Source organism: Hemitrygon akajei, chromosome 19 (assembly GCF_048418815.1).
Source record: "Hemitrygon akajei chromosome 19, sHemAka1.3, whole genome shotgun sequence".
Classification (NCBI taxonomy): domain Eukaryota; kingdom Metazoa; phylum Chordata; class Chondrichthyes; order Myliobatiformes; family Dasyatidae; genus Hemitrygon; species Hemitrygon akajei.
The window spans coordinates 68,106,533-68,127,619 of NC_133142.1; the positions used below are offsets into that span (position 1 = coordinate 68,106,533).

General features: G+C 41.1%; 1 protein-coding gene across 2 annotated transcripts in view; it reads left to right on the forward strand.

The window, feature by feature from the left end:
• Positions 1–15,268, forward strand: part of stab1 (stabilin 1) — a 347,363-nt gene extending 332,095 nt beyond the window's left edge. For both annotated transcript variants that reach the window (XM_073072696.1, XM_073072697.1), the window contains 4 exons: positions 2,265–2,366; positions 4,455–4,589; positions 8,413–8,535; positions 14,294–15,268. In XM_073072696.1, coding sequence (XP_072928797.1) covers positions 2,265–2,366; positions 4,455–4,589; positions 8,413–8,535; positions 14,294–14,350 — 417 coding nt within the window. In that variant the 3' untranslated portion in view covers positions 14,351–15,268. The remainder of the gene's footprint in view (positions 1–2,264; positions 2,367–4,454; positions 4,590–8,412; positions 8,536–14,293) is intronic.
• The last annotated feature ends 5,819 nt before the right edge of the window (positions 15,269–21,087 follow it).

Consider the following 21,087-nt stretch of genomic DNA (forward strand, 5'->3'; position numbering starts at 1 on the left):
GCTATATAGGGCCCTGGTCAGACTTCACTTGGAGTACTGTGCTCAGTTCTGGTCACCTCTCTACAGGAAGGACGTGGAAACTATAGAAAGGGTGCAGAGGAGATTTACATGGATGTTGCCTGGATTGGGGAGCATGTCTTATGAGAATAGGTTGAGTGAACTCAGCCTTTTCTCCTTGGAGTGACGGAGGATGGGAGGTGACCTGATAGGGGTGTATAAGATGATGAGAGGCATTGATCGTGTAGATAGTCAGAGGCTTTTTCCCAGGGCTGAAAGGGCTAACAGGAGAGGGCACAGATTTAAGGTGCTTGGAAGTAGGTTCAGAGGAGATGTCAGAGGGTGTTGTGAGTGCGTGGAATGGGCTGCCAGTAACGGTGGTGGAGGTGGATACGACAGGGTCTTTTAAGAGACTCCTGGATAGGTACATGGAGCTCAGAAAAATAGAGGGCTATGGGTAACCCTAGGTAATTGCTAAGGTAAGGACATGTTTGGCACAGCATTGTGGGCCGAAGGGCCAGTATTGTGCTGTAGGTTTTCTATGTTTCTATTCCGACATGTCGGTTCATGGCCTCCTTCAGGTTGGAGGAACAACTCCTTGTATTCCACCTAGGTAACCTCCAACCTGATGGCATGAATATTGATTTCTTTAACTTCTGATAATGCTCCCCCCTTCACCATTCCCCATTCCCTTTACCCTCGCTCACTTTATCTCCTTCCCTGACCATCACCTTCCATGGCCATCTGTCCTCCAGCCGGTCAGGTGCCCCCTTCTCCGGCCCTGCATCCCTTTCACCAATCAACCTCCCAGCTCTTCACTTCACCACTCTCCCCTCCCCACCAGTTTCACCTATCATCTTGTGTTTCTCCCTCCCCTCCGCCAACTTTGACTCCTCATCTTTTTTCTCCAGTACTGATGAAGGGTCTCAGGCCAAAATGTCGACTATGGTCCATCCATCGATGCCTGGCCTACAGAGTTCCTCCCGCACTCAGTGTGTGCTTCTTATGCAACTCCTCTCTCATTTCCCTGTAGCTGCCTTATTCAACTGAAATACTGATACATCCGATTTTAGTTTCTCCCTCTCAAACTGCAGGGAGAATTCTATCAAATTATGATCACTGCCTCCTTTAGCTTAAGCTCCTTATCAAATCTGGTTCATTATTCAGCACCCAATCCAGAACTGCCTTTTCCCCTGCTGGGCTTAACCACAAGTTCCAAAAAGCCATCTTGTTGCCATTGTATCCATTCTTTCCCAGTCTACTGCGTACTGAAATCCCCCATGGCCATTGTAACACTGACCCTTTCACATGCCTTTTCTATCTTCCATTGTAGTTTGTACTCCACATCCTGGCTACTGTTTTGAAGCCTGTATATAATTCCTATCAGGTTCTTTTTACCCTTGCATTTTCTTAACTTTAGCCATATCCTCTGATCTTATATCCCTTATTTTTAAGGATGTGATTTCATTTTTTAAACAGCAAAGCCACCCTCCTGCCTGTCTTGTCAATTTCTAACCGTACCTCAAGAACATCTACCTTAGCTTGCGTACTGTATGTGTTCAAATATAACACCTTCAGCCCTGTTTACACAACCTTTCTTTTCAGTTTTGTTTCCATGTTAAATTCTTATCTCTATATTTCTGTTTGAAGATTGTTCCTTGGAACTGGTCAAGAATCTGATAAGTAAAGTGGTTATAAAGAGCAGATTGTGCTCAATGAGTTTACTTTGTGAGAAATTGTCACTTCTCTATAGAGAATTTTAATTAAAAGATGACGTGCAGTTATTGACCCCTCCCCCCAGTTGAATAAGGTATCTGTCATATACCGCTACCAATCTTGATTAAGGTTCTCAGCACAAAACATCAACTCTTTATTCCTCTCCACAGGTGTTGCCTGACCTGCTGAGATCCTCCAGCATTTTGTGTGTGTGGCTCTGCGTCCCCGGCATCTGCTGGTTTTCACGTGTTTCTCATAAAGTTAACATTTTAAAATTGATCATCTGATGGAGTGGTTACCTATCTGGATTTAAGTGCATTATAACCATTATTTCTATCTAGGTATTAAATCTACAGCTTTTTAGTAATATAGCATTTTAGAAATATAGAAATTATATTGTATTATTTTTAAGTCAAGTCAAAAGTTAATCTTGTATTTTTTCTCCATAGATCAAATGGGAGACAGCGGATAGTATAGTCTATAAATTTTGTTGTTTAAATAGGAGTTGGAAGTTTTTTTTATCTGAACTAACTCATCTTTTATAATGATAGGTTTCAAAGTTGGTGAATGGCATTCCTATTTTGAAATGGGATATAATTGCCACCAATGGAATTATCCATGTTATAAAAGGACCTTTAACAACTCCACGTCCAGTAAGTGTTTCACTATAATTAGGAGCATTCAAAGGAATGTGATTGAGATACTTCTGTATGTCCAGCCTAAAGTAACTGATCCTTTGCAGGTGTGAGGCAATAGGTCATAAAATTCTTACTAACATTTGGCATCAGATGCAAATGTTTTGGTTTCAATCTTACAGCTTTTTTATATTCAGTTTCTTGCCCAATCTTTCTTGTTTTTTGTGTGGGGGAGGGTAACTTTGGGGTTGATATGGCTGTTTCATTTTTGTTCATTGGAGGAGGGATTTGGGGGTTGATGATTCTGCTTCCATTTTTTTCTTTCTTGGTTTCATGGCTATCTGGAGAAGAATTTCAGAGTTGTATACTTTGATGATATATGAGCCTTTGGTGAAGGTAATCCTGTCTTAACTGGTGATTAAATGCTCCTTCAAACAAACTTCCTGTTGAAGTGGAGCTATTCTTCAGAATGAATAGTAATTTGTTAACTACACTCCAGAAGCAAAGTTACGTAAACCTCTGTATTTGAGCTCAGGTGAGAAAATGATCACCTGAGCTCTGTGACATCGTTGATGCTTCCACAGAGCATTCAATTAGCTTTAGATTCAACATCCACAACACCGACGTCCTCTCCCACATTGTCCTCAACAATGAAGGTTTGCTGCAAGACTCTGGAAAACATGGACAACTGCTCATGAATCTTGAACAAAGGCAAATAACAATGATTAAATGCACCACTGACTGCAATACCCTGACAGAGCATTTAGCCAATTGAGAAACAGGGCATTTGAAAGCCAAAACCTACATTAAAGAAGACAATTCCTCATCCATGAGGTAGCTGTGTCCCTTGCCTGTTGAAATATTCTGGAAAAATATCACAATGTCGTCAATGCAAAATCCTGCAAATTTATTGTGAGAACAAACCAGTGTCCTCTCCCAGTCCAACATCTAATACTGAGGTGGTAAACTGTTTCACTCACTTGTTCGACTTGGAATAGAAGCTGTCATTCCATTCCATTCCAAGCTTTAGGAAGAGATTACCAGATAGAGGGAGGGAAAGATTCAAGGATATGAAAAGATACAAAACCATCTTGAAGAAATGACACATACTATTGAAACCCAAGAATTTCTGGTTCATGAGTTTGACAGTGGTATCAAAGACCAATGCCATGCAGTAGGAACACGGAGACCCTGCATATTTAATGGAAGGAGAGCATCACCTTCCACTCTGACCTCTTTAACCATAAAACTGGAGAGAAAATAAGTTAATTTTGATTCAGAATGACTTCCTCAGAGAAAGACATGAGGCAACATGAGGTTTAAGTAAAGCTTAATGGTATGCTTTGCCACAACTTATCAAACTATTTGTCCTTCATATATATGCATTTTAGTTTCTTCAGTTATTTTATAAAGCTTGACATGCCAGCTTTGGCTTCATGCATTTGATATAATCTTTATGCTTATAATTCAAGGTTACAGTACACTGCCTGTAACAATTCTTTAATGTCACTTGGCTGCCAATGATGTATTTGAATAGGGACAAGTTGTCGCAGAGTTTACTGGATGGTCCTCTATCTCAAACAGATCAGCTATGAGATCAGTATCACTTGATTTCCATTTTTTATTTGGATTTATAGTTAGCTTTCTACTTAGTTTTATTAATTTGGGATTAAGTCTTTGTCAAAGTCTCAGTGAAGACTATTCGATTGATATTTCAGGATGTATAACTGTACTTTTGAATGCTAATGATTTTTTTTTACAAGAATTATACTGTATAAATATTATCCAGTAATAGTGCATTATGGTAGCATAGTGGTTAGTGAGATACTATTACAGCTCAGGGCATTAGTTGGAAGTTCAATCCTGGCGTCCTCTGTAAGAGGTTTGTATGTCCACCCCATGAAATATGTGGGTTTCCTCTGGTTTTCTCCCACAGACCAAAGATGTACCAGTTAGTAGGTTAATTGGCCATTGTAAATTGACCCATGATTAAGCTAAGGGTTAAATCAGTGGGCAGTGTAGCTCAAAGGACCAATTCTGCGCTGTATTTCTAAAATAAAATAATTTCATGAATATTGTTAATTCCAAATCCACTTGTTTCATTAGGTTATAGAGTCTTCAACATCATCCCATATTGCCCTTGGTACAGCACTGGGCCTGATATGTTTGATAGGCGTTGCTGCTGGGGTCATAGTTTGGTTTCGTCGCAGGAATGAGGGTTTCCGTTTTCAGTACTTCAAGGTACATTACTTTCTTTCATGCTATGTTTTCCAGTAGCCTGAATTGCTAAATAAAATTACAATTGTTCTAGTTTAGAACAGCCCCTATAGCTACTCTACTGTGTAATTCTGGAATTGGTACCATTCCTTATTAATTTCTTGCTTCAGCAAATCCTGATATTCCTAATTATATAATAAAACTTAATGTTTTTCCCACAAAAGTTGAATCCTGTTTTAAGGTTTATTAACTGTGAAATCACGTAAGTCAAAAGATAGCTTTTGAACTGGTGAGTTGCAATACTGTAAATTGTTTTCCTCAGAAATATTCCAGCTTATATTTCCAGATTCCCTAACCTTACCCTTGCTGATTTGGAGTTAAGCTGCTACCACCCAGGTCTGGTCACATATGAAACACCAATGGTGTAATACTTTTTATCTTGTGTTGTAAATGTAACTGATGCTAAATATCAGTCTCTGGAATATTTTATTATTTGTCGAATTATTTGTGGTTTAAAAACTTTGTGTTGTGTGAGTTATACAGTGCCTTGAAAAAGTATTCAACCCCTACAACTATTTTCACATTTCACTGTCTCATTTTCTAAATTTAAAATATATTAAAGTAGGATTTTTGAGCAAATCTACATAACATAATGCATCATGTCAAATCAAATGAAAAATTTAAAACCTGTCAACAAATTACTAGAAACAAATTGAGAGGCTGAAAAAGTACTCATCCCTGTTGTAACTACTACACTAACTTCCCAACCTTACCGTCTCACCCAAGTTGTTGATGTAGAAGTTTGGAGGATTGCCTGTTTTCACTGAATTCATAAGAATAAATATCCCCTGTCTCTGTAAGGTCCAACAGTATGTTAGATGTTCAACGGACCAAACCAAAATAAAGACAGAACATTCTGGACAAGTCAGGGAAATGATAATAGCAAGGCACAAACCTGGGGAAGGGTAAAAGACCGTCTCAAAGGCACTGAACGTCCCTCAGAGCTCAGTGCAGTTTATCATGAAGAAGTGCAAGAAAGATGAAAGCATAGCCACACTGCCTAGGTCAGGCTGCCCCTCTAAACTGAGTCACTGGAGAAGAATGGCATTTGTACGAGAGGCTACCGTGACACCAACAGTCACTCTGAATGAGCAGCAAAAGTCAGTGGCTGCAACTGGAGAGGAAGTTCATGACTCTACAATTTCTAAGGCCTTGCACAAAAAGATATTCTTTTTATGCTGTATATCAATGATTTAGATAATGGCTTTGTTGCCAAATTCACAGATGATATGAAGTTTGGTGGAGAGGCAGGTAGTGTTGAGGAAACAGGTAGGCTGCAGGAGGACCTAGATTAGGAGAATGGGCAAGAAAATGACAAATGAAATACAACGTTGGAAAATGCATTGTCATGCACTTTAGTAGTAGAAATAAATGTGCAAAATATTTTCTAAATGGGAGGAAGTCCAAAAATCTGAGATGCATAGGGACTTGGGAATCCTTGTGCAGAAAATCCTGAAGTTAACTTGCTGGTAGAATCAATGGTAAGGAAGGTAAATGCAATGTTAGCATTCATTTCAAGAATACAGGAGCAGGGATGTGATGCTGAGGCTTTATAACACACTGGTGAAGCATCACCTTGAGTATTGTGAACAGCTTTGGGCTCCTCATCTAAGAAAAGAAGTGCTGGCATTGGAGGGGGTCCAGTGGAGGTTCACAAGGATGATGTGGGGAATGAAAGGTTTATCATACAAGGAACGTTTGATGGCGCTGGGTGTGTACTCACTGGAATTAGAAGGATGAGGTGGGATCTCACTGAAATCTTTCAAATGTTGAAAGCCCTAGACAGAGTAGATGTGGAAAGGTTGATTCCCATGGTGGGGGAGTCTAGGACAAGAGGGCACAGCCTCAGGATAGAGAGGCATAATTTAAAAGAGATGTGGAGAAATTTCTTTAGCCAGAGGGTAGTGAATTTGTGGAATTTATTATCATTGGCAGCTGTAAAGGCCAGGTCATAGGGTGTATTTAAGGCAGAGCTTGACAGATTCTTGATTGGACAAGGCTCAAAGGTTATGGGGGAAGGCCGGGGAGTGGGGCTAAGGAGGGGGAAAGGATTAGGTGTGATTGAATAGCGGAGCAGACTCGATGAGGCAAATGGGCTAATTCTGTTTTTATGTCTTATGGAAGAGTAGCAAGGAAGAAGACCAGGCTTAAAAAAAATCATATCCTTGTCCATCAAAACTTTGTGAAGTGTCACTTAGAAGACACTGTAAAGATATGGAATAATGTCTTTTGGTCAGATGAGACTAAAGTGCAACTTTTTGGTCTCAATACTAAGTGGTACGTATGATGTAAATCTAAAACTGCACATCAGTCAGGTAACTCAATTCATACTGTAAAGTATGGTGGAGGTAGCATCATGCTATGGGATACTTTTCATCTGGTATTCTGGCCAGGATTGATGGGAGTATGAATGCTTTTAAATACAGAGAGATCCTGCATTAAAAATCCTGCTAGCCTTTGTCAGAAAGCTTAATCTGGGGAGGAAGTTTGTCTTTCAGCAGAACAACAACCCAAAGCACACTGCCAGAGCAACCATGGAGTGGCTTCAAATGAAGAAAATTGATGTCCTTGAGTGGCCCGGTCTGAGCCCTGACCATAACATCTCAGAGAAGACCTTTAGGTTGCTCTCCTCTGCCAGTCCCTAATTAACTTGGCACAGCTTGAGCAATTTTGAAAAGAGGATTGGACAAATCTTGCTCAATCACTTTGTGTAAAACTAATAGAGACTTATCCAAATAGACTACTGGTTGTAATGGTTGCAAGAGGTGATTCAACTAAGTACTGAGCAAAAGGGGATGAAGATTTTTGAACTGCTGAGATTTCTGTTTTTGAATTTTTAGTTTTTCATGCTTTACAATTTTAACTGTTTTTGGTCTCTACTGTGGGGAGAAGAGGCACGTGATTCCCAAATAAAAATTTTCAGTTAAATTGATCAAAATCCCTGATTGTAATACTCATTTATGTGAACAAAGGGTTGGGGGCTAAATACTTTTTCAAGGCACTGTAAGGTATGTTAACCCAAAGCAATACTCTCAGAGATAAGACTGAAAACCTTACTGATATAAGAAGTAGGAGCAGTGGTTGTTCATCTGACCTATTGAGCCTGCTCCACCATTCTCTTTGATCACAGTTGATCTAGCTGTAGACTCAGCTCCACCTACCTGTCTTTTCCTGGTCCTGCTGGAATGCAGACCATTTGGTTTGTACTTACCCCATTTTCCCCAGAACCAATTCCAATGCCCCAGGAATCTGAAAGCCTTGTTCCTACACCACTGCTAAAGCCACATTTTCATCATATTTCATTCTTCCGCCTCTTACATGGCGTAAGTTTCTAAGGGTCCTCTCCAAGTCACAAGCAATCTTGATTTGGAAGTGTATTGCTGATCCACATTATTGCTAGATCTCTCTTTTCAACAGTCCTGTGAGAACACCTCCATTTAGATGAACTGCTGCACTTCAAGGCAGCATCATGACAATTAGGGATGGAAAATACGTACTGTGTGGTGCGCCTTGGTCCGGATGAACATTGTTTTGGTTGGTCGTATATGTGTATATAGTTGAATGACAATAATCTTGAACTTGAACCCATTCAGCAGGTGAAGGCCCACACTCCTTGATGGATATGATACAAATTCTTAAATAGCTTACACTAACAATCAAAACAGTGATAGGTGTTTGATTTTTCAGAAACTCAAAAATTAATGGTTGGGCATTTAGAGCCTCATCTATGCCTAAATGCATTAAAGACAAAGGAAAAGACTGAGTTATAATTTGTGCCCATTACTAGGCTGATGATGATGACGACAATGTGGGCCTTAAACCAGAGGATAATCCTGCTCTGGTCTCAGTACCAAATCCACTGTACGGCGCCTATGGTACGGTTTCAGATAATACGACTGAACCCTTTGAGGTAAGGAGCAACTAAATTTTCAGAATCAGAATCAGATTTATTATCACTGGCATGTGTCATGAAATTTGTTAACTTCCACAACCTATAGCCAAAACTCTTCAATTGCTGGTTAGTTGCTGGCAGTTGAAAGCATTTACAATATGTTAACCTCAAGCAACCTAAGGTTTTCTCTGTCACATGGGTTAGTAAATTTGCTGATAACACAAAGGTTGGAGGTGTTGTGGATAGTGTGGAGGGCTGTCAGAGGTTACAGCAGGACATTGATAGGATGCAAAACTGGTTTGAGAAGTGGCAGATGGAGTTCAACCCAGATAAGTGTGAGGTGGTTCATTTTGATAGGTCAAATATAATGACAGAATATAGCATTAATGGCAAGACTCCTGGCAGTATGGAGGATCAGAGGGATCTTGGGGTCCAAGTCCATAGGACACTCAAAGCTGCTATGCAGGTTGACTGTGTGGTTAAGAAGGCATACAGTGCATTGGCCTTAATCAATCGTGGGATTGAGTTTAGTAGCCGAGAGGTAATGTTGCAGCTATCTAGGACCCTGATCAGACCCCACTTGGAGTACTATGTTCAATTCTGGTCGCTTCACTACAGGAAGGACGTGGAAGCCATAGAAAGGGTGCAGAGGAGACCTACAAGGATGTTGCCTGGATTGGGGAGCATGCCTTATGAGAATATGTTGAGGGAATGTGGCCTTTTCTCCTTGGAGCAATGGAGGATGAGAGGTGACCAGATAGAGGTGTACAAGATAATGAGAGGCATTGATCTTGTAGATAGTCAGAGGCTTTTTCCCACGGCTGAAATGGCTAGTATGAAAGGGCACAGTTTTAAGGTGCTTGGAAGTATGTACAGAGGAGATGTCAGGGGTAAGTTTTTTATGCAGAGAGTGGTGAGGGCGTGGAATAGGCTGCCAGCGATGATGGTAGAGGCAGAAACGATAGGGTATTTTAAGAGACTCCTGGATGGATACATGGAGCTTAGAAGAATAGAGGGCTATGGGTAAGCCTAAGTTCTAAGGTAAGGACATGTTCGGCACAGTTTTGTGAGCCACAGGGCCTGTATTGTGCTGTAGGTTTTTATGTTTTCCTCAGTTAATTAGATCACAAGAGTCTGATAGCAAGAATATACAACCAGAGTTGGTTCATCCATACATCCATGTTTCAAGATGGAGGGCATTAGCTTTACCTGGAGCCTCACTATAAATAACGAGATCAGTTCCTGAACAAAACAGTGTTTATATATAAACAAAATATGCAATTTGTTTATTCATTTAACTCTGCATAATAAAGGAACAGCTGACAAGAGTGCATTGAATGAACAAAATTGAGCATGGGTTAGCAACACTCCATATTCCGTCTAGGTAATCTCCAACCTGATGGCATGAACATACATTTCCTTTCAGGTAACTCTCCTCTCCCCTCTTCTGTATAAAGATGTACATAAAAAATTAATGAAGAAAAGACATCTATATATGGAATACAGAAAAAAATAGCAATGACATTAACCATAGGGCATATGAAAATATGAGCTATTGTCAAGAGGGAAATTCGAATTGCCAAAAGGCAGTTTGAGTAGGATATTCACAAACAAGAGAAAATCTGCAGATGCTTGAAATCCGAGCAACACCCACAAAATGCTGGAGGTACTCAGCAGGCCAGGCAGCATCTATGGGAAAAAAAGTACATTCGATGCTACGGGCCGAAACCCTTCAGCAAGACTGTAGAGAAAAGGCTAGGGGGTTGATTTGAAAGGTACGGGGAGGGGAGAGAGAAACACCAGATGATAGGTGAAACCTGGAGGGGAGTGATGAAGTAAAGAGCTGGGAAGTTGGTTGGTGAAAGGGACAGAAGGCCAAGGAAGAAAGAAAAAGGGGGGAGGAGCACCAGAGGGGGGCGATGGGTGGGCAAGGAGATAAGGTGAGAGAGGGAAAAGGGGATAGGAAATGGATTGGGGTGTGTAGGGGGCATTACCGGAAGTTTGTGAAATCGATGTTCATCCCATCAGATTGGAGGCTACCCAAACAACCTAAGTGTGGCCTCATCACGACATTGGAGGAGGTCATGGATAGACATATCAGAATGGGAAGTGGGCACTCACATGGGTCCCAGCTATGCCCGCCTGTTTGTTGGCTACATGGAGCGGACAATGTTCCAAGCCCACACTGGTGACTGTCCCGTACTTTCCCGATGCTACGTGGAGCAGTCTATGTTCCAAGCCCACACTGGTGACCGTCCAGTACTTTCCCGATGCTATGTGGAGCAGTCTATGTGATGCACCATCAATAACTCACGCTGAGACTTAGGAAGCGAGATATCGGCTTTTATTGACTGGAAGAATAAACAACACTACATCCTGGGGAAAATGAGGGAGAGCAGCAGCCCACAGTCGCCTTTATACAGGGGTCTGTGGGAGGAGCCACAGGAGCAGTCAGCAGGGTCTGTGGGAGGAGCCACAGGAGCAGTCAGCAGGGGGTCTGTGGGAGGAGCCACAGGAGCAGTCAGCAGGGGGTCTGTGGGAGGAGCCACAGGAGCAGTCAGCAGGGGGTCTGTGGGAGGAGCCACAGGAGCAGTCAGACAGGTATATCTAGTTCACCACACTATGTTCCAAGCCCACACTGGTGACCGTCCCGTACTTTCCCGATGCTACGTGGAGCAGTCTATGTTCCAAGCCCACACTGGTGACCGTCCCGTACTTTCCCGATGCTACGTGGAGCAGTCTATGTTCCAAGCCCACACTGGTGACCGTCCCGTACTTTCCCGATGCTACGTGGAGCAGTCTATGTTCCAAGCCCACACTGGTGACCGTCCAGTACTTTCCCGATGCTACGTGGAGCAGTCTATGTTCCAAGCCCACACTGGTGACCGTCCCGTACTTTCCCGATGCTACGTGGAGCAGTCTATGTTCCAAGCCCACACTGGTGACCGTCTCGTACTTTCCCGATGCTACGTGGAGCAGTCTATGTTCCAAGCCCACACTGGTGACCGTCCCGTACTTTCCCGATGCTACATTGATGACTGCATTGGTGCTGCTTCCTGAACCTGTGCTGAACTTGTTGACTTCATCCACTTTGGCTCCAACTTCCACTCTGCCCTCAAATTCACCTGATCTATTTCTGACAACTCCCTCCCCTTTCTCAATCTCTCTGTCTCTATCTCCGGAGACAGCTTATCCACTTATATCCATTATAAACCTACAGACTCTCACAGCTACCTGGACTACACCATGTCCCACCCTGTTACTTGTTTAAAAAAAACACTATCCTCTTTTCTTAATTCCTCAGTCTCTGCCACATCTGCTGTCAGGATGAGGCTTTTCATTCTAGAACAAAGGAGATATCCTCAGCTTTCAAAGAAAGGGGCTTCCCTGGCTCCACCATCAATGCTGCCCTCAACTGTATCTCTGCCATCTTACACACATCTGCTCTTATTATATCTCCTGCCCAGTCAGGGATAGGGTTTCTCTTGTCCTCACCTACCATCCCACCAACCTCTGCATACAGCACGTAATTCTCCGAAACTTCTTTCACCCCTAATGGAATCTCACCACCAAGCACATCTTTCCCTCTCCTCCCTCCCTCCCTCCCCAATTTCTGCTTTCCACATGGATCACTCCCTTCTCCAATCATCCTTCACCACTGATCTCCCTCCTGACACTTATACTTGCAAGTGGAACAAGTGCTACACCTGCTCCTACACCTCCTCCCTCACTACCATTCAGGGCCACAAACAGTCCTTCCAGGTGAAGTGACATTTCACCTGTGAGTCTGTTAGGGTCATTTACTGTGTCTGGTGCTCCCTGCATCGCCTCCTGTATGTGAACAAGACCCAATGTAGATTGGGAGACCGCTTCACCGAGCATCTATGCTCCAACCACAAGAACAAGCAGGATCTCCCAGTGGCCACCCATTTTAATTCCACTTCCCATTCCCTTTCCGATATGTCCTCCATGGCTTCCTCCACTGTCGTGATGTGGCTATGCTTGGAGGAACAAACCTTGTATTCCGTTTGGGTAGCCTCCAACCTGATGGCATGAACATCGATTTCTCAAATTTCTGATAATATCTCCCAACCTCCCCTCCTCCTTCTCCATTTCCCATCCCCTTTTCCCTCTCTCACCTTATCTCCTTGCCCACCCATCGCCCCCTTCTGGTGCTCCTCACCTCTTTTTCTTTCTTCCTTGGCCTTCTGTTCCTTTCACCAATCAACTTCCCAGCTCTTAAATTCATCCCTCCCCCTCCCGGTTTCACCTATCACCTGGTGTTTCTCCCTCCCCTCCCCCCACCTTTCAAATCCACTCCTCAGCTTTTCTCCGGTCCTGAAATGTCGACATACCTTTTTTTCCATAGATGCTGTGTGGCCTGCTGAGTTCCTCCAGCATTTTGTGTGTGTTGTTGAGTAGGATATTCCTGATAATGCTAAGATTTACCGCAAGAGATGTTTTCAATATTAGTAAAAGGAAGTTGAAGGAGGAAGTTAAGTGTTATAATAGTGGGGTGATAAGTTATGCAGAGAAGGATATTGCAGATACTCTTAACTCTCAGTTCGCTTAAGTATTCATCAGAAAAGATGTTAGCAATAAGACAGTAAGTGTAGAGAAAAATATGGTTAAAAAAGGATGTAGTGCTTTCCCAGCGTATATGACAAATAAACTCTTCTCAGTCTTCCAGCGGGTACAGGTATCAATTATAACCTACATTTCAATGGCAACCTCTTCAGGGATGATCAAAACATTGGTTATAATCGATACCTGTACCTGGCTGGAAGCCTGCAAAGAGTTTAAAAATAAGTGACTTAGGGATCTTAGAACATGAGGTCCTGCTTCAGCTGAAAAGGCTGAAATCTATACAATCTCCAGTGCCAGACAGCCTATATCCAAAGATCCTTAAAGAGGTCTATGATTATATATACAAGCCCCTAACACACATTTTTCAAAAGTCAGTGGAAGGCTGGTGCAATCACTAAGAAATATTAGCTATCAACATACAATGGTGGGATCTGGAGTTAGAAAGTGCACTGCATAAGAAGGATTTGGACGTCCTGGTAGATAGACTCATCGCTATCAACATCTAGACGTTGTGCAGAAGTGATCAGGACGACTAATAGAATGTTGTGCTATATAATGTGCTCAGTGGTGTTCAAGTCTACAGACGTTCTTAAGCTATATAATGTATTTGTGAGGCCACACCGTGATTACTGTGAACAATTTTGATCTCCATACTGCGAGGGATGTGAAGGCACTGGAGAGAGTTTAGAGAAAGGTGATGAGACTCATTCTGGGTTGGTAGGGTTGGACTACCTGGTTGTGTATTTGAGAGTAGTACCTTTCGAGACTTTCAAATCTAAACTCGATAGTCATTTCAACACACTGTGAATTGGAATTTAGCAAGCTTTGTAGGGCTGAGTGGCCTGTTCTTGTCAAAAGCTTTCTAATGTTCTTTTATTCCCCACTCTGCCCTCTTGCTCCTCTTCACCTGCCTGGAACTTCCTTCTGGTGCTCTTCTTCCCTTTCTCTCATGCTCCTCTCCGATCAGATTCCTTCTTCTCCAGCCTTTTACCTTTCCCACTCACCTGGCTTCATCCATCAGTTAGATAGACTTCTTCTCTGAGCCCACTCCCACACCTTTTCATTTTAGCATCTTCCCTCTTCCTTTCCAGTCCTGCAGAGCAGTCTCAATCTGTTTATTCATTTCCATAGATGCATGGGACAGATCTGCCTATTTATGTTTCTAAATAAATGTTTTATTTAAATACAGGACGACGATGATGAATATGAATCTTACTCATACACACAGAACATTCTACAAGACTGAAGTTGGACCTCATTTTACTATCAGTTTTATTGCAGCTTGTGGTGATGCTATCGGTCGGGGAGGGTGGGGGGGGGGGGTGGTGACAGGAAACTATAAACTCCAAATAAATGAAAATCTCCAGAGGGTGGGAGCTGTACATTGGTAGTGAGAGAAAAAAAATAATTGGACTAGCTATCTAACCCCTCTTGGTAAACCTTAAAGACTGTATGTCACAAACACACCAACTTCCATTTACAGGGATTTTTTTTTTGCAATGGTCAGGTGACTCTAGAAAGCTTATAAATTTATTTTTTCATTTTGTACTAATAGTTAAAGATAAATAACACCGTTTATGAAGTGCCAAAAGGATAGTGAAATCTTTACTTTTGTTTATGTTGCACTTTTTAGTCAAATATGATTGAATTTTCATTTCCTTTCTACATTTTATTAGTGCATTAAAGAGGACAATAAATTTCCAACAAAGGCAAAACATGGTGGAATTGTTCAGCTGGCCTGGCAGAAATGAAAAGTCCAAAAACTGCATTTAAATCAAATGTAGATCATTTTGACGAACATTCATATCAAGCTGCAGGCTGATGATTTCTGCTTGTCAGTGTTAAAGTGGACACCTTCATTTTTTGTCTTTTCCAACTATTCAATGCCTTTATAAATTCCTTTTGCTCCACGTAGTTTTGAATTCTGTACTCCAGAATCTGAGTTTGCTTAAATAGTGAGACAGCCTAGAGGAGGAACCGCTAGAAACATTTGTATGAAGGAACTCGAGCAAGGACTGTGCAATAGATAGCAAATGGCTGTTAACATCAAGATATACTGGACTGTATCACCAATGCTTCACCTCTCCAAGAAAAAAAAGCAGGGTCCTTTTTGTATATACCAGGTAAAGTGAAAAATTAAATAAACGTTTTTATTGATATTTAACTGCCTGCGCAGATGTTTATTTTCCAGGCCTGAACAGTGATGATTAATAACTGCTTGGTGCTGCATGACTGAGTTAAGCTTAAATCTTTACTGCAATGAGCAGAATTACTTTCACTACACCAATCCCACAAGGTTCATTAGTCAACTCCTGTATAAATGAGTGAGTACCACTGGATGGCAGTATTTCAAATTGTCAGCACATTGGTCAAATGTTAAAATGATTGTACAAATGGTATTTACCATGCGGGAAAGTGTTTTAAGCACTATTTCCTCTACGCTGCATGAGTATGTGGTCACACAGTAACTGAAATGCACGTTGCCATGCAGCTAGAATTTTATTTTATATAATGCTTAATATAATTTTGAAATACCTTGTTATTAAGTGTTTATGAATAAAATACATAAATTTATTAAATATTAAATGTAGCACAACCTTTATCTTCAAACATTTTAGAGCTTCAAAGTATTTACATTGTCAGTGTTTCAAGTTACAAGTTGTAACAATAAACAGAATGGAAGACGGTAGCTCACTGTTAATAAGCTACTGGCCTGCTGAATGCCAACACTATCTAGTCAAAACATTTTACTTTTGCCATTGTGTCTGCCAGTTTTTTGACTGCTTGACATTGTTTACTTGTGTTGTAGATTGTGGTTGATGTGCCTATTACAAAAAAAATTAGTGCCGTGCAGTTTTCCGACAGTGTAAAAATGTCCTGCTCAGATCAATGGCTGGTCTGACCAGCTGAAAAAATTAATTAGAGGGAGCATTGATTTTAAGTCACTAATATGTTAATTTCTGCATATATTGCTTGAGAGGCACAAATGACAATAAAATAATGCATCTTTGCAGTACAAATAATCAATGGTAAACTAACCTCTGAAATTCTACAACTGAACACTTACAATATAATGGTCTGAATTTTTTTTAATCAGCAAAAGGCTTACCACCAATCTTGATAACTAAAACTACATCCTTTAAAGGTCTGAGTCAAAAAAAGCAACTGAAGGACTTCGGCAGATTGAGCAGCATCTGTGGAGGCAAATGTATGGTTAACGTTTCACGTGAAAAGGGCTGTGTCCTTAGGTGGGGCGTGGGAACCTTATGTAGCAGCCAAGCAGTCAATGGAACTGAAAAATTCTCAAAAACCAGGAATTAAAGGAAAAACCCACAATTTCAGTTAACCTTTTAAACAACTTACAGCAACATTTATGAAAATTGTGCAACCACATGGGGTTAACATCAGAAGCCAAAATATTAAATTAAATTTAAACCACAGGACCTTTAAAAAGATATTCAGACTGACTAGTACTCCCTAGAGCTTGTTAAATGTAATTTATCAAGCAAATGTTTAATCTTTTATGTCTACAGCAAGAATAATGAATGAAAGATATCGAAGTTGATAGCAAATTATTGAGTGGCAATAATTGCATCCATGATGACTGCGATATTGCAGTATTTGGGGGCTCTATGATATCAGCGATTATAGTGTAGTTCCTTACTTAACCAAGCAAATATAGGCAACAGCAAAAGTTGTTGGACTTAAAAAATAATGATATGAAAGCTGATCATTTTACAATTCAACCCACTGTTGATGTGAAAGATGAATAAAGTTTTTAATTAGCTAGGTAATCATAGGTATATCAGGATTTAAAGTGTATTGAAAAAGAGATCAAACTTTGGGACATGGTTCAGATCTTTAGCCTGCTTATAAAAGAAGTTTTTTAACAGGATTAATAGAAAATATATTTCAGGTGAATATGGCCAGCAGATTAACCATTCAATAGACAATAGGTGTAGAAGTAGACCATTCGGCCCTTTGAGCCTGTACCGCCATTTTGAGATCATGGCTGATCATCTACTATCAATACCCGGTTCCTGCCTTGTCCCCATATCCCTTGATTCCCCTATCCATAAGATACCTATCGAGCTCCTTCTTGAAAGCATCCAGAGAATTGGCCTCCACTACCTTCCGAGGCAGTGCATTCCATACCCCCACAACTCTCTGGGAGAAGAAGTTTTTCCTTAACTCTGTCCTAAATGACCTACCCCTTATTCTCAAACCATGCCCTCTGGTACTGGACTCTCCCAGCATCTGGAACATATTTCCTGCCTCTATCTTGTCCAATCCCTTAATAATCTTATATCTTGCAATCAGATCCTCTCTCAATCTCCTTAATTCCAGCGTGTACAAGCCCAGTCTCTCTAACCTCTCTGCGTTAGACAGTCCTGACATCCCAGGAATTAACCTTGTGAATCTATGCTGCACTTCCTCTACAGGCAGGATGTCCTTCCTTAACCCTGGAGACCAAAACTGTACACAATACTCCAGGTGTGGTCTCACCAGGGCCCAGTACAAATGCAAGAGGATTTCCTTGCTCTTGTACTCAATTCCCTTTGTAATAAAGGCTAACATTCCATTAGCCTTCTTCACTGCCTGCTGCACTTGCTCATTCACCTTCAGTGACTGATGAACAAGGACTCCTAGATCTCTTTGTATTTCTCCCTTACCTAACTTTACACCATTCAGATAATAATCTGCCTTCCTGTTCTTACTCCCAAAGTGGATAACCTCACACTTATTCACGTTAAACGTCATCTGCCAAGTATCTGCCCACTCACCCAGCCTATCCAAGTCACCCTGAATTCTCCTAACATCCTCATCACGTGTCACACTGCCACCCAGCTTAGTATCATCAGCAAACTTGCTGATGGTATTGGGACCACAGCTGTTTACATCAACGATTTAGATGAAGGCATTGAGAATAACGAGCCCTGTGGCACCCCACTAGTCACCATCTGCCATTCCGAGAAACACCCATTCACCGCTACCCTTTGCTTTCTATCTGCCAAACAGTTTTCTATCCATGTCAATGTCTTCCCCCCAATGCCATGAGCTTTGATTTTACCCACCAATCTCCTATGTGGGACCTTATCAAATGCCTTCTGAAAATCGAGGTACACTACATCCACTGGATCTCCCTTGTCTAACTTCCTGGTTACATCCTCGAAAAACTCCAATAGATTAGTCAAGCATGATTTGCCCTTGATAAATCCATGCTGGCTCGGCCCAATCCTATCACTGCTATCTAGATATGCCACTATTTCATCTTTAATAATGGACTCTAGCATCTTCCACACTACTGATGTTAGGCTGACAGGTCGATAGTTCTCTGTTTTCTCCCTCCCTCCTTTCTTAAAAAGTGGGATAACATTAGCCATTCTCCAATCCTCAGGAACTGATCCTGAATCTAAGGAACATTGGAAAATGATTACCAATGCATCCACAATTTCCAGGGCCACCTCCTTTAGTACCCTAGGATGCAGACCATCTGGACCTGGGGATTTGTCAGCCTTCAGTCCCATCAGTCTACTCATCACCGTTTCCTTCCTAATGTCAATCTGTTTCATTTCCTCTGTTACCCTATGTCCTTGGCCCATCCATACATCTGGGAGATTGCTTGTGTCTTCCTTAGTGAAAACAGATCTAAAGTACTTATTAAATTCTTCTGCCATTTCTCTGTTTCCCATAACAATTTCATCCAATTCATTCTTCAAGGGCCCAACATTGTTCTTAACTATTTTCTTTCTCCTCACATACCTAAAAAAAAGCTTTTGCTATCCTCCTTTATATTCCTGGCTAGCTTGCATTCGTACCTCATTTTTTCTCCCCGTATTGCCTTTTTAGTTAAGTTCTATTGTTCCTTAAAAATTTCCCAATCATCTGTCCTCCCACTCACCTTAGCTCTGTCATACTTCCTTTTTTTTTAATGCTATGCAATCTTTGACTTCCTTTGTCAACCACTGTGGCCCCTTTCCCCCCTTTGAATCCTTCCTTCTCCGGGGGATGAACAGATTTTGCACCTTGTGCATTATTCCCAAGAATACCTGCCATTGCTGTTCCACTGTCTTTTCTGCTAGGATATCCGTCCAGTTAACTTTGGCCAGTTCCTCCCTCATGGCTCCATAGTCTCCTTTGTTCAACTGCAACACTGACACCTCCGAACTGCCCTTATCCTTCTCAAATTGCAGATAAAAACTTATCATATTATGATCACTACCTCCTAATGGCTCCTTTACTTCAAGATCGCTTATCAAATCCTGTTCATTACATAACACTAAATACAGAATAACCTTGCCCCTGGTCGGCTCTCGTACAAGCTGTTCCAAGAATGCATCCCTTAGGCACTCTACAAACTCCCTATCCTGGGGTCCAGCACCAACCTGATTCTCCCAGTTCACCTGCATGTTCAAATCCCCCATAACTACTGCGACATTACCCATTACCTTTGCCACATGCCAATGTTAACCCCCTATTCAACTTACACCCAATATCCATGCTACTGTTTGGTGGCCTATAGACAACACCCATTAGGGTCCATTCATATTAGAATGAAAAATTAATTACTTTATAATTGTAGAGAGGTTCTGTGAATGAACATTAAGATATTCAGTTTATTTTACTCAATAAGTAGTCAATAAATAAAATAAGTTATAAAACATGTAGCTTCATGGTAGAGAATTTTAATATTAAACAGTTCGTGTCACTGATGTACAACACAGGATAGCAAACCTTTACAAACTAATGGCAGAGGGACAGTTCATAAGTACGTATGCAAAACTCTAAGTCTTCCCACATCATCAACATCAGTTTAGCTTAAATTATTGAGGCTTTTGAAAACCAAGCAACTTTTTGGCTAGGAATGTCACTGCAGATTAAATGTTTTTGCTATTTCACAACACCAGACAGCTCTATAAATGCTAGGAGCAATGTTTTTTAAAATTACCTACATCATTAATAACTTTGATATCACTCCACAATTCTCAGTGAGGAAATAGTCATGGCAACAAAATCCTTCACTCAAGAAGAATCTGACTGATCTCTATCTGTTGTCATAGAAACTAGTGGAGTCATGGAGAATCTTTTGGGTGCAATCAATGACTCCATGAAGAATAGCAACAGGAATTCAACAGAATCCATCTCGTGTGATAGGCCAGGGTTGTAAGATGCATATTAAACAAGATGCATGAGAAAAGTGATGTAGAACAGAGAAATAAAAGGCTCTATTTTTAGACTAGTATCATCACAGCAATCTTAGTACGTCACTACAATTTGCCACAGGCCAAGCTACCTGAGGAAGGCTACAGTCACTAACTTTTTAATTGTTTTTGTCACATTTCAGAATAGTCTCTATTTTTAAACCTCTACACACATTCATTATTAGATTTGCTCCCTTTCTTTTCTAATCTGAGGTCAAGAGGTTTATTGACTTTCTTCAATTTCAGTACGCAAGGAGAATGTTTTGGCTGTGCATGATTAATGCTCAACCAGAACTGAACAAAACATGAACTCAACCAAAACATACCATGCATGTTTTCCCATCTATACTGAATCTAGCAATCTTTCTGTAATTTAGTTTAGAACCTAAATCTGCATATTAAAGTAAACTTGCAGATTGTTGCCAGCAGGGAGTGACAAGTGTCTGAAAGTTAACTCATTAAGGTCAATTGGCACAGATTAGTTTTTAACTTGCCATTTAATTAGTCTGCAGGCTGGGTACACTTGACAGACAAATGAAAGTCTTCCTTGCCAGTTTGGCCTCAGATCATTCAGCAAAATTCACAAACACACATGTCTAGAATTCCAGTTTCGAACTTGATGTCCTCTAGCTCCTTGACAAAAAGAAGCAAAGGAACGCAGGTTTTTGCAAACTCACCAGTACTACACCACACAAAGTCAGCATTCATCTCTTAAATGATCATTGTAGGTTTTCAAAGATATATCTAAGATTTCCTAACACACAGCAGTCAGGAGTTACTA